This window comes from Citrus clementina, unplaced genomic scaffold (genome assembly GCF_000493195.1).
Source record: "Citrus clementina cultivar Clemenules unplaced genomic scaffold, Citrus_clementina_v1.0 scaffold_7, whole genome shotgun sequence".
Lineage (NCBI taxonomy): Eukaryota > Viridiplantae > Streptophyta > Magnoliopsida > Sapindales > Rutaceae > Citrus > Citrus x clementina.
In genome coordinates, this window is record NW_006262075.1 from 16685514 (window position 1) to 16698509 (window position 12996).

General features: G+C 34.5%; 1 protein-coding gene across 3 annotated transcripts; it reads right to left on the reverse strand.

Moving 5' to 3' along the window:
* Positions 1-296: 296 nt before the first annotated feature.
* Positions 297-11636, reverse strand: LOC18037879 (protein TONSOKU). 3 transcript variants are annotated; one of them, XM_024180952.1, is made up of 20 exons: positions 11325-11636; positions 9928-10725; positions 8867-9043; positions 8515-8606; positions 7275-7373; positions 6617-7047; positions 6434-6477; positions 6182-6349; positions 5548-5695; positions 4887-4994; positions 4061-4161; positions 3828-3948; positions 3510-3622; positions 2410-2521; positions 2053-2157; positions 1903-1969; positions 1685-1805; positions 1401-1574; positions 1195-1312; positions 297-1113 (listed from the first exon to the last, which is right to left on the reverse strand). In XM_024180952.1, the coding sequence occupies exons 1-20, from the start codon at positions 11595-11597 to the stop codon at positions 593-595; spliced, it is 3891 nt and encodes a 1296-aa protein (XP_024036720.1). In that variant the 5' UTR covers positions 11598-11636; the 3' UTR covers positions 297-592. The 3 variants fall into 3 exon arrangements, with proteins under 3 accessions (XP_024036720.1, XP_024036719.1, XP_024036722.1); XM_024180951.1 differs by having other exon boundaries at positions 6569-7047; XM_024180954.1 differs by lacking the exon at positions 4887-4994 and having other exon boundaries at positions 6569-7047.
* Positions 11637-12996: the final 1360 nt, after the last annotated feature.

Consider the following 12996-nt stretch of genomic DNA (forward strand, 5'->3'; position numbering starts at 1 on the left):
GTTATAATTATATTTTTATTATAAAATTAAATTAAAAATAATGATAGTGTTATTTTTTTAATGTTATCAGAACTAATCTCGTTGAATTTTCAAGTTGTGAAGAATATATATATGCACCACTTGAAACGATATTTATTTTAAACTACTAGTTTTAAAATTTTTCTATTCAAATGCTGAAAAAAAAAACGTCATTCAAATATTTTTATTCAAACCTATTCAAACTTTATAACTAAATTCAAACATATTTAACTTTCAAATATACGAACAAACGCAAAGTGTTAATTGAAAAACTCCGGTTCACAAATCATTGCTAAAAAAATCATCAAACGATTCATTGTTCTTAACAATTCACCATTGACAGCTTGCATACAAGTTTCATCTTAACTTTTTTTTCTTTACATGACCTGAATGCTAACTCTGTACATCTCCTTTAGTTTGATGCTTTGAATGGATACTATTTATTACTTCAGTAAACAGTAAGTAAATTATGATTAGAACACGACTAACGGTTGCAAAATTATACGGATGGATCCTTCTCCTCCCAGAGTATCCGACCTCTGCTTCAGAACCGCACAAAAGATTAAGAATAGCATCAATTCTTTCTACAGCAAGGTTTCACTCGGCAACACTTGTTTCCCTCAACTGAAAAATGGATTATCTGTTCCTTAATATGCTTCCATGCCGGACCAGCTCCTGATCTAGATGACCATGCACAATACAATGTTTTGACAGCTTGTGTTGAGAAACCGTTGTTGCTAAGATCTAATAGTTGCAACGGCTTTGCCATGCCAATGGCAGATGAAAGCTCTTGGACGAATTGGCATTCAAAAGATGAGTTCTTTTGACATGAGCTTGTGCAACTATTGTCAAACCCTGATGCAGCACTTTCTACCCTGATTTTGTCATCTTCACTATCAGCGACTTCAAGATCATTGCAGTCAGTGTTCATGGCAAATAAACCGTGTTGATCAGTGTCAACTTCTTTGGATACACAGTCAGATGTTTTGAGCGCGGGCTGTAAATTTTCTGAATTCACACTTGATAAGTTCTGCTGTAAAGTTAACTCTTTACTGGCATTATCAGCAAGATTGAGTTCCTCCAGAGTGTCATTCTCTGCTTGATAACAAAACCAACGTCAAAATGATTAGCTTGAAAGGAGCAATAACAAAAATTGGATTGTGCTGTGTCTCAAACCTGATAATGCTTTGATTAGTTGAAGAACTCCAGCAAGCCCCAGCTGACACTTGCTTAGTACCAAAACTTTTAAACAACATTGAGGATTCATAAGCAGTGACGCTAATGCATTTGCACCCTGGCATTCATAGTTCCAGTCACATCCCTTAGATATGAATAAAGAAATCAGCAATAACCAACGTACCATAAACTGATGTAGAACAAACCTCTTTCATAATAGGATTTCCTCCTAGGTTCAGTTCAAGAATGCCATGTACTAGACTAACACTGGCAGTAAATTTGTGAATGCAAGTAGATTCTAATCCACAATATGACAGGTCAAGTTTCACAGATTCTTGAGCTCTGCTGAATAGTGACTCAACTAATTGTAATGACCCATCCTGCATATAATGTCAATACCACGTCACACAAAGGGAAAGAAAATTTCTTAAGAGTGCATTTTAAACTCTAGAGGAAATAGAAGAAGTAAAATGACTAAAGGTTCACTCACACTTCCTAAATTAGTGCACCCAAGCATTAGATGTGTTAAACATGAGGTCTTAGCAAGTTGGCAAAGGCGATCCACGACAGGCTTGCTTAGCTTTAAACCATTGAGATTCAGCTCTGAAAAGCTGCATAGAATTAAATACAAATTTAGATTAGGTAATTCGCAGGAGCCTTTCATTCACAAACATTGTAAGAATAAGGAATTCTCATCTTTATTCTAACCTTTTCAAAGTATCAAGCTTGACCAATAAATTAGTGATAGCATTCCCAGTCACTGGGCTGTTGTATCCTGTCAAAGTAGTGAGATTTATTACTTTCCAAGCAGCAAATAAGTACCTGGAAGATTGTAATTGACCAATTTGTTAAATGTACCTATGCAAAGTTGGGCTAGTGTAGATTCAGCACCCAGAGCATCAGCAACCTTTTGGATCGTTCTAGATGTGATTGAACAGTTTTCTATATTTAAGCTGTAAAGGACTACAAAAAGAAGAGAACTTGTTATTATTAGTACAGGGAGACGAATAGTGAAGCAAATGCAACAAATATTGGGTTGATATTCGAAATTCTCAACCCAGAAAAAACTGTTTACTCAACTTTTTGTAAAACAGCATTGGACAAAAAAAGCAAAACAATAATGATAATCGTTAACAAAAGATACAATAACTGACATCCAACCTTGAAAATAAAATGAAACATTGAATCAATTGAAAACCAGTAAAAGTTATTTACCTTTGCAGTTTTTCAAGATTGTTGAGAGGTAAGAACCACATGCATCGGTGAGACGATTTCCAGAGAGATTAAGCACTCCCAGTCGGGTGAATAGCACAGGACATTCACAAATCTGATGATCAGGTATAGAAGAAGCAGATTAAGAAGTCAAATGAGGGATTAATCATCTTTGATTTTGATAATAATGAAAATAATACATTCAAATCTTAGAAAAGACATCTATCAAGGATTTATGGATTACATGATATATTAATTACATAAACTGCTTTTAAAATCTCTGCCTGGTACATATTCCAATTACTTGGAAATTCTTTACATCATATCTTGATGCAGGCTTGCATTTAGAAGAAAGTACAACCCTACTTCTTGCCAAGGAGTTCAATAGTAACCAAGCTATGTCACTTTTGAGGCATTACAAACTATAGTGCAATTCAATAGAAACCAAGCTATGCCACTTTTAAGGCATTACAAACTAATTAATATAGTTGGGCTGGCCCCTTAGCTATTACATAAAACTTTTAGGTTAAATGGTGACTTCAATGGTATCATATTCAGTCTGACGAAGTAGTCTTGTGTTGAAATTGGTGCATTATAGTGATTAAACTAGTATAAAATGTGCTTATTTTAGTTGTTGTATTTGTGGCTGTGTTTGATCCTTCTACCATACACGTGATTCGGCATGTTAGAGCATAAATACAACTTTAGCGTGCTTTTATTAGTTTAAGCATTTAAATAAGTAAATATCTGGCATTGTGTTTGTATCTATTATGCTTGTGCCTGCAGTTACATTAATCCACAAGCCTTGTGTGTGAAAGCATGTGTTAAAAGTCAAGAAACTCTCTAATAGTTTGAGTTTTTAGACCAAGTGACAACTTAAACAGAAGTGCAATTCAAATCGAAAAAAGGTTGTTCCCTAAAACAAATAATTATTGTCTCGCCCAGCATATGGAAGATTCATGAAGGAAGATTGAAATGGAAGAATTCAGTAAAAGGAGGTTGAATGCTTCACAATAATCATGACAGTACAAGGATGACTAAGAAATTGTGAAGCTTTGGATATGCAAAAGTGAAAATGGTTTTTGCAACTTGAGTTTACAAACCTGAAACAAAGTAGTTGGACCAAATCGATTGCAATGTAAATCCAAAGTTAAGTCAACATAGTTTTGGCATGAAGATATGAAAAATTGTTGAAGTTTCTCCATAGTTCCGTTTCCTACAGACAGCAAGACATCAGACAGCTAATGTCATCTAAAAGATTGCAGCACACTATCATCATTTGAAATATAACAATTGATGCCAACTGAAGTTGAATATTTCAGTTAAAGTATGTTAAAAAATTGGCAAGTACAGAATACACAGGACATAGAAAACTGAGAAAGAAATAAATAAATAATGAACTAATTAACAGACAGTGTCACCTAACAAATTGTGAGAAAGGTCTAGCATGGCAACTGTTTTGTGTGTTTGAAGGGCATTCAACAAAGGAGTTACTGAGATATCTTGCAATTCACATTCAGAGACGACAACTTCATCCTCTACCTGTTTTAAAAACGATGAAACAATTTGAACATCCTCGTGTGAAAATGCAATAACATAACACAACAAGATGATATAGTTCTTAATAAACTATACCTATTAAACCACATCTTACCTCTGAAATGTATAATTTTTTAAGCAACTTCATATTTGGTGCCTCAGATAACTCCTTGCAGCATTCAATATACAGCTTCATCAAGCGCTTTTGGACCCATCCTGAAAGTTCACATCAAACTGGAATTTATAACCTCTTGAATAAAGAAACTGGAAACTGAGATGTACCAAACACATCCCAACCTAGAGTCTAAACTATAGAGATCTGGTTAGGTTGCTGTCTTAGGACCAGTTCTTATCCATGTTCATGTTTCCCTAAACCAAAACAATATGAATTTCCTAATTAAGCTAAGTAGGAGAAAAAAGAAAAGAAAAAGAGCATGCCCGTTAGGCCCTGCTTGACCAAAAAGTGGCATGACGTAAAAAATTGTAATCTTTTTAACGTCTAGACATTGCCTGTTTAATGGTTATAAGTGTAATGAGGTAGTTTTGTATGTGGAAACCATTGTTTTTAGTTGGTATAAGATAAGACTAAAAGCCTTATCTCTGTTAAGTATAGATTTTCTATTCAGATGTCTTATACTAATATTAATGCTACAGGATCAAGAGAATCCAAAGTGCACATTTGAAATTTTCCGATTCAGTTTTGATTAAGATTTCTCACATTGATATTCTCTGAAACCAGACCACATTCAGGTATGAGATAACAGTGCCAAATCTAAGACAAATCATTAGACTATTTTTCCCATGATACTGCACCAATCCACAATATTTAGTTAATCACAATACTGGTTGACTGCAAACTTAAATTCGAGAGGGGGGGGGGGGGGAGAATAGGGCTATTATATGATAGATTCACTCAATAGAAAAGAATTCATAATAAATACCATCAATAGAAACTTCAATTATATCTTTTCCCAGCTGATCCTTGAAAGTGTCAAAGGATTCTAGAGACCTTCCACCATAATTCATATGCTGAATTATGGGCAACAGACCTAGTGAGACAAAATTTGCAGAATATTAGAATTTTAGTTCACTCTGAGGTCAACTAACCCTTGAAACAAGAACAAAAGAGAGAATAGAAGAATATGCAAGCATAATAAAGCATGCTGCAATATCAAGACCTGGTACCCACCAACTTTCCTTTCTGTAAACAAGATCCACGTCACATGAAACAAGGAACAGACAAAATACTCTCGCGCAAATCAAAAGCTTATGTTTCCATTGTGCATAAATTGCATGTCCAGCAAAGGTAGACAACTCCTAATGTATTCAAAACCTAGTTGAAGTGCGATAAAATGGAAATTACATGTGACCTATTGTTGGAAACAAGGCAGTCAATCGTTTAGCCATCCCTGCCAGGACATCAGTATGACATTTCTTTGCTTATCACTTTGGGATACCATGCATGTCAAACAATTATTAGAACACAGCACAGCAGATCAGATAGATAAGTGCATCATGCAATATTTTTTGAGTCAATCTCTAAACCGAGGCATTGTTGAGAAGTTGAGAAGTACAAACTCAGAATTGCCTGGAAGTTCCTACCCTTTGATATCTTCTCTTTAGGAAGCTGCAGGTAATATAAGCAAGCCAGTTCAACCTTCAAAGACTCAATATCCAACTTATCATCACAAATGCATGAATGTACTTCTAACTGTATCAGGTCGTCATCAATTCTGAACATTACACATTGCTGCAATTGGTGCAACAAATCAAACATTAGTGAAACATAACAACAATAATTGTCACAATAATTCTTTCAAGAGTAGATACAGGGTGCGCACAATTCTTGCTGACTTTTCCCATGACATATTATTACATGAGCATGCATTTTGGCCAACAACACATGAAAGTAGTATAATAGCTGCTTAAAGACAGAAGCATCAAAATCAGGCACAAAACAAATCAGAGCCACTGATCTGATAACTGCACCAATGATCATGATGTAATTTTGGACTTTTTCCGCCTTAAACTGAGGGATCAGCCAAGGCATCTGAGAAATAAGAAAATTGTATACATTTAATGCTAGATGAAAAGGGAAAGTTGAACTATGCGAAACATACTTCCTGATCTTCATGCAAACATTATATTTTCCATAACAATCATGAAAACAATACCATAGCACAAACAGATGCAAGTATCATGATACTTTTTGTAGGTGCTCAATAATAACACTCACATCATCATTGACGTCAGATGCAATAAAGACTTTCCCAGTGCATCTAATAGCATTCCCATATTGATTGGTTGGATTAGAAGATGTGAATTTGTGTGAACATGTGCTTTCTTCGACATTAATTGGATTTTCAGAACTGTTGGTACATTTGAAATCCGCGGCTGGGACATCCTGCCAGACCAAAAGAATAAACCACCTGGGAACAAACTTCAATGGAAAAACATAATTAAAGGATTGATCCAATTCCTCCCCAACCTGAAATTTATGAGCTGGACTAGCTGAACCACTTTTACTATTAACTGCAATCAGGCAAAGAAAACACATCTCACAACTAAGTTGTAGTAGCAATGAAAATATAAGATCAAACAGTAAATCATTAACAAAACCTACTTGCATCAAAAGTAGCAACACCTTCAACAGGACATTTGTGAAGCCTACCTTTCAAGCCCACTTCATTATCGATATCACCTTCATCGTCTGAAAGGACCACACGAATTCGTTTACGACCACCACCTGTCTGCTGACTATTTGTTGATTTAGGTAATGTTTTGGGGGAAGGTTCTCTCGGCTCAGTGGGAATACTCTGTTTTTCCACATAAGCGCTTTTCAATTTTGGCAATCTTTCACTGGATCGAAGAAATGAAATTAAAGGTTCATCGTCTTCTACGTCTTCTAGACCAGCTAAAGTCTTTGATCGACCAGAATCAGATTTACTCATCTCAGCTGAGAAGCAAGCACTAGACCTAACATCTGGCAAATGATCATTCCCTTCTGTGTCTGTCTCTGAACAGCAATCCTTTGCCACATCATGTGCTTCAAGATCCTCACTTTTAGTCTCCTTCAACTTGTCAATTTCATGCTGCAACCTCCTGCAGGGAAGTGGGTTTATTAAAGCAATAATAAATACTCTTTTTCAGGAAGACTGTTCAAACATCAGAAAGTAATAAATCTTTATATTACAGTCTTAAGTCAAAATTTTACAAGATATTACAATTAAGCTTCAGCTTTTATTTTCACAATTCCACTTCCTTAATCACAAATTTAGATAGCATAATTAACCTAAACAAATAAGAAGGTTCACATTAATTGCATTTACCTGGCCTCTTCAATATTGTCAAACCTTATCATGTGACTGTAGTGCATATTCTCTAGTGCAGAAAGCTGAACAGAAGGAAGATTAGCTTCAACGGCAATCCTGTAATTCAAAATGACAAAACCAAGAAAATCTCACATAAATTGAAAACAACTACAAGGGTGCATTTGCATGCAAACCCCTGGAAAAATGGTATCATACCTGTAAATTATTTGTATAGGCTCAATAGTAAAAACAATAATAAAATAAATTATCTTAGTTTTTCTCTACTTTATTTTCCTGGCTGAACACTTGCAATAACTGATATGGTAACAACTTTCTTCCAGAAAATGTATATCTTCCGGAGAAAATAAGTAGCATCAGCTCTACTAAATATGGCTATTAGATAGCAAGGCTATAACTCTCCAGAAAAATCAAGATGATGGCTATGACAATGATGATGATGAAATTAGTCATCATTACAATAAACAAAAAGAAAAAAAAAATGATTCCATTTACTGCAAAGAAAACAAAATGAATCTATTATTGAGTAAATTGCTCAAGTAAAAGTATCTCTACATCCACCAAAAAGCAGGCAGAATCTGGTTGCTTTTTGGGAGCAGTACTGCAGTACCATTTAAACAACTGTTCTAAAGCATCAACTTCTTGAGTAAAGAAAAATGAGTAAATTTGTCAAGATGAAGTGAGCGCTTGGGTAGACATGTCATACTACCTCTATTTCTATTGAAAAGCAGGCTGAATCTGGTTTCTTAACAATCAGTATAGAAGCCTTGTTTAAACAAACTGCACAACTAAGTGGTCAAATTAGCATCGAGCACAAAGCATAAAATTAGGCAGCCAATACATGACATCAATTTGCACCGGTGTCATGATTGGATTTTGATACTATAAAATGGCAATACATTTACACATTATATTTTGTTGTTAATGTATTACTTTATAAAATCTGCATGCTATAACTGTGGCTAGTATATAAATGTCATATTTATCATTAACTAACAGCAGTTCACTAATGTCTGCAATGTATTCTGAACCACATTAATTGCTTATCAGGCACATAAAAGAATAAAAAAGAATTTATTTATTACTATCCCAGATGCACCTAAGTCATCTAAGAGGAGTGTCAAGATGTCATGAGGATACCCCCACATCAAAGAAATATGCAACTTGTGAAGCCATTCCTAGTTCCAGATATTCTGAAATTTTCCAATTCATAAAGAAAATCATGAACACATGTGATTACCTATAGCCCTCTTGAAATGCATCAAGTGCTCCTGCCCAATCGCCATTACTGTCCAACACATTTCCCATATTAACTTTTGCCAGTGCTTGACCCTGAAACCGATAGCCTTTCATCTTAGGAATTTACCAACCACCAAGTACAGTGAATCCAAAGATATAATAGAAAACATAAAATCATGTGTTCTTGCAAAACAATGCAATCCTAAATCCTAGAACTCATTCTAAGCAAGTGCATAAATTGTCAAGGTCATCTGAACGTACAGCATAAGAAGGATCCTTTTATGCTACTTCTATATGGACATCAACAAATATAAAACTTGCATTGAGTATCATGGTGCGATCACTGAACTTACCTCCAAATTGCCAATTGACTTGTACGTTTCCCAACTCTTTGTGTACCATTTAATGGCTTTGTTGAATTTTCTAAGCTTTTGGTATGATTCTCCAATAACTAAAAATGAATCACTTAGCTTTCCCTTGTCACAAAGTTCACTTGCTATCCTCTTCTTTCTCTTTGCATACTCACAATGCTAAACCCAAAAAAATTAACAAAATGAATAAAATGTTTTAAATACATAAGAATAAATCAAGTAATAACAGGTTAGAATCAATTCCTTCTTTAGGCCTCAGCAAGAGCCTCAAGCAAGGTATATCCCATTTTAATTGCATCATTACTATTCTGAGTTCCAAATTTTTGAGCATTAATCAAAAGCCAGATTACATGGAAACTGAGTGCAATATACACAAAACAAACTTCAAAAAGCTGATGTGTGCATACAAGAGGTTCAAATAAGCTTAAAAAAGAAAACTAAAATATGGTTTTTGTCTGGTGAGGACACCATTGAGAATTTTCCAAGCCACTTAGTTATGAAGTTTCCAAATTACTAAGTCATGTTCAAGATCGTTATCAATCTTTTGAATTTTACCAGGCAGGAACTAACTAGCAAATACACTAGACACCCTAGCCATAGGCTGTAGTTCTGGCCCATTTGTCATATTTTGGGTTAAGCCACTATGTTAGACCAGTTCTAAGCAATCAATAAATTAATTTTATTAGTCAAACCTTTATAATGTCCATTAGTTCTTCTTCTAGCCTTCAGAATTCTACATAATCTGTCAACTTATATAATAGTTTTTCTTTTTAGAAGAGGGGGAAAAAAGTTATCGGCTATAATTGCTTTAGAAACCTAGGATGTAGGGGGATGAGTCACAATTTGATGCCTAAAACAGAATAAATCAGGATATTCAAATAAACAATGAAAGAGCCTTATTCTCTTTTCCCTCAAAAGCCACTTCATACATAACTGCACCACCTATGATGCAAAGATACAAATTCAAGATGAAAGCAGGCATTCAGCCATGCTGGTTTAATTCATTTAACTATGATACATAGCCCATCAACCGCAAAACATACCTTGAGCCATGCAAATATCATGCTTGATTTCTCAATGAGACGGTCAAGAGATGCATTCTGCTGCAGCAGATACTTCCGTTCCTGTGACGTGCCTTTGGCAATGATCATATTTCTTGTTAGTTTCTTAAGATTTTGCTCTTCTTTCTTCAATTCATCCATTACTTCAATAGCCTTCTTCACAGTTTCAATATTTTGATCAATTTGACTAGCTAAAGCATCTTCATCTTCCATGGATTGTGCCAAATTAAGTGCCTTCTGGTAGCATAGAATGGCCTCGTCATACTTCTGAACTCTATAATGCAGTTCGCCAAGATTGATATACCCTTTTGCCTCACCTTGACGGTGCTCAATTTTCTTACAAATTATGATATCCTGTTCAATGTGCTCCCGAGATTTATCCCACATTCTCAGCTCCATGTAAACATTTCCAAGGTTGTGATGAAGCCTGCTGCGCCCATCATCATCCTCACTCACCTCTTCTTCATTGCAAATCTCTAATCCTCTAATAAGAAATTTCTTGGCTTCTTCCAGATTATCAAGCTCCATTTGAAGCATCCCAATGTTGTTATGTGCATCAATATATTCTTTGAGGAAAGAAGATCTACTAGTTGCTGGATTCTCCTTCAGCGTCTGAGCAAGCTTCATAGCAGACTTGAAATACTTTTTGGCATTGCGAATTGAGTAGTGATCATCATCAGATCTCAAGAACATTTCATAGTATGTACGACCAAGCTGTGTGCAAGCTCTTTGCTGCTCAACAAGATCACTTGCATCCTTGGCTAGCTCTAGATGTTTTTTCTATAAACGAAAAATAATCACTAATAACATATACAAAATTCATTCACTTACGAGGCCTATATCGCACCAGAACAGTAACTGCTAATGATACAAAACGGGAGTGCAATACCAACAATTAAACTTTTATCAAATCACAAAAATTATCAAGATACTTAACCTTTGTTGTTGTCTTTCAGATATCATTATATCAAACAAACTACAACCACCATTTCTAATAGGCTGGTGCTACAAGAGCATTCAAACAGCTAAATGTGCTTCTTTATCTATTTTTATTATCCTTATTTTTCTTGGCAGTGTTTGGGTATGCATAAAAGTGAATTGTCGGATCACTTGCAGTACTCTTTCAAGAAGCACTTAATGAGTCCCATTGTAAAACTCGTTTTGAATAAGCAGGCATTTGAGAAGTGCTGTTACTTTTACAAACAGCTCTTTAAAACTTCCATACAAGTTAAAAATCATAGAGCCTGTAACTTAATACGTGCCTGACAACAAATGAGCACCTAATAAACATTAAATTAAACCCCAAGCAATTAAAATTATACAAATATCACAAAAAATTAAATAAGAAAAAGGAAGAAAGAAACCCAGGTAGCAACTACCTGATAAATCAAGGCGTCTTTGAAGTGCTCGAGGCGTAAATAGACTTCACCGAGAGACTGACAAGTGGGTAACAAGTGCTTTTCCGGCAAGTACTTGACGGAAACGTCGTAATCGATACGGAACCACTTGAGAGCTTCCACGTACTCGCCTCTGTTCTTCAGAATGTCTCCGATCACATTCGCCCATCGCGCCTCCTCCTGTCTGTTGCCCTCCTCCTTGGCGCTTCGATACGCTCGCTTCGCCTCGCTCATTTGCATCTCATCTCGTCCCATCGCAATCGCAGAGTTTGATTCTGATTCTGCTCTAGGGATTCAATTTCTTTGTTTCGGGGAAAAGAGGGTTTTGTTTTGTCTTTTTTTTTTTTTTCAAAAATTAATTTTAGTACCAAAAAATTTCAATTCTCCCGCCAAATGAGTTACGAGCCCTAATTGTTTGTTCACATTGGCCCAGCTCTATAGGCTCAGCCATCTGTACGGCCCGGCCCAGTAGAGCAAGCTTTGTTTAATAAAGCAAGTTTTGTTTGATTATAGCAAATTGTTAAATAATTGAGGAAACAACGAGAATAGTTCTATAAAGAAAAAAAAAAAAATCAACTAGTTGAGTTGGTGACATGACAAGTAATGCCGAACTTCCCAACTAGTATCTTTCAATCCGATTAGAATGTAGTTCTAACTTGTATTTTTATGAGTATTGAATCAATAGTTAGAATTATTCTAAATTTTATTTTTTAATTTCTCTTACCTAAAATCTATTAATTCAGTAATTAGTAAAAACTCAATTTGATACTGAATCCTTATCCGATCAATCACATTCACCCTCACCCTGACTGAAATGATATTCACCCATCGGCTTGACAACTATGTATAGATAATAGTTTTTTTTTTTTTATATTATCATGAATGTAGTAATTATGAGGACTAGTTAATACTAAGTGACATGAAGTATCATTCATTTTATTCGAGATACAAAATTTGTACCTATATTTTTAAGACCCATTTCGGATTGCAATTGCAAAATTTTGAGAAGTTAAAAAACTAATTTTGTTTTATATATAATTTTTTATGTCTTTTTAATAAAATTACCTCATGGTATAATTAACAGATTTTGAAAAAACGAATAAGAATAGCTTTCAAAATCAAATTTTGCTTGATAATGGATTTTATCTTTACAAGTAAATATGCTCGTTACAGTTATAAGAGAGAGAGAGAGAAAACTCAAGGCGCTTGATACGGTTTTCAATAGAAAACATCATTTAGAATGATATTTAGAATAAAAAATCTGGAATGTCTATCATTATTTTTTTCAATAATCATTTTCATTTATAATGAAGAGATGACAAAAAAATAACATTTTTGAATTGTATTATATATATAAAAATAACTTGTTTGAATTGTATTATATATATATATATATATATATATATATGAAGATCCTTCCGAAAAATGGCTTTTGTAATATTACTACAGTTTTTGTCTTGTAACTTTTAAGAAAATATCCTCTTTTCAAATATTAATTCTACCAAAAACATTCTCTCTATTTCCATTTTTATAAATTAAAAAAATTTTAAGAATCCAAAACATCAAGTTTATTTTTATAAACAAGTTCATATAGTGTTGGAAGACAATTAATAATTGACTAGAGCTTGGGGAATTCTATACATTTTCTGATCAT

Coding starts and splice junctions, on each gene's coding strand:
- LOC18037879 (XM_024180951.1), bottom strand. CDS start 11,597: ATGGGACGAGATGAGATGCAAATGAGCGAGGCGAAGCGAGCGTATCGA. Junction 7,374..8,514: donor GCATTTCAAGAGGGCTATAG/GTAATCACATGT, acceptor TTTGAATTACAG/GATTGCCGTTGAAGCTAATC. Junction 2,522..3,509: donor GTCCAACTACTTTGTTTCAG/GTTTGTAAACTC, acceptor CCTGATCATCAG/ATTTGTGAATGTCCTGTGCT.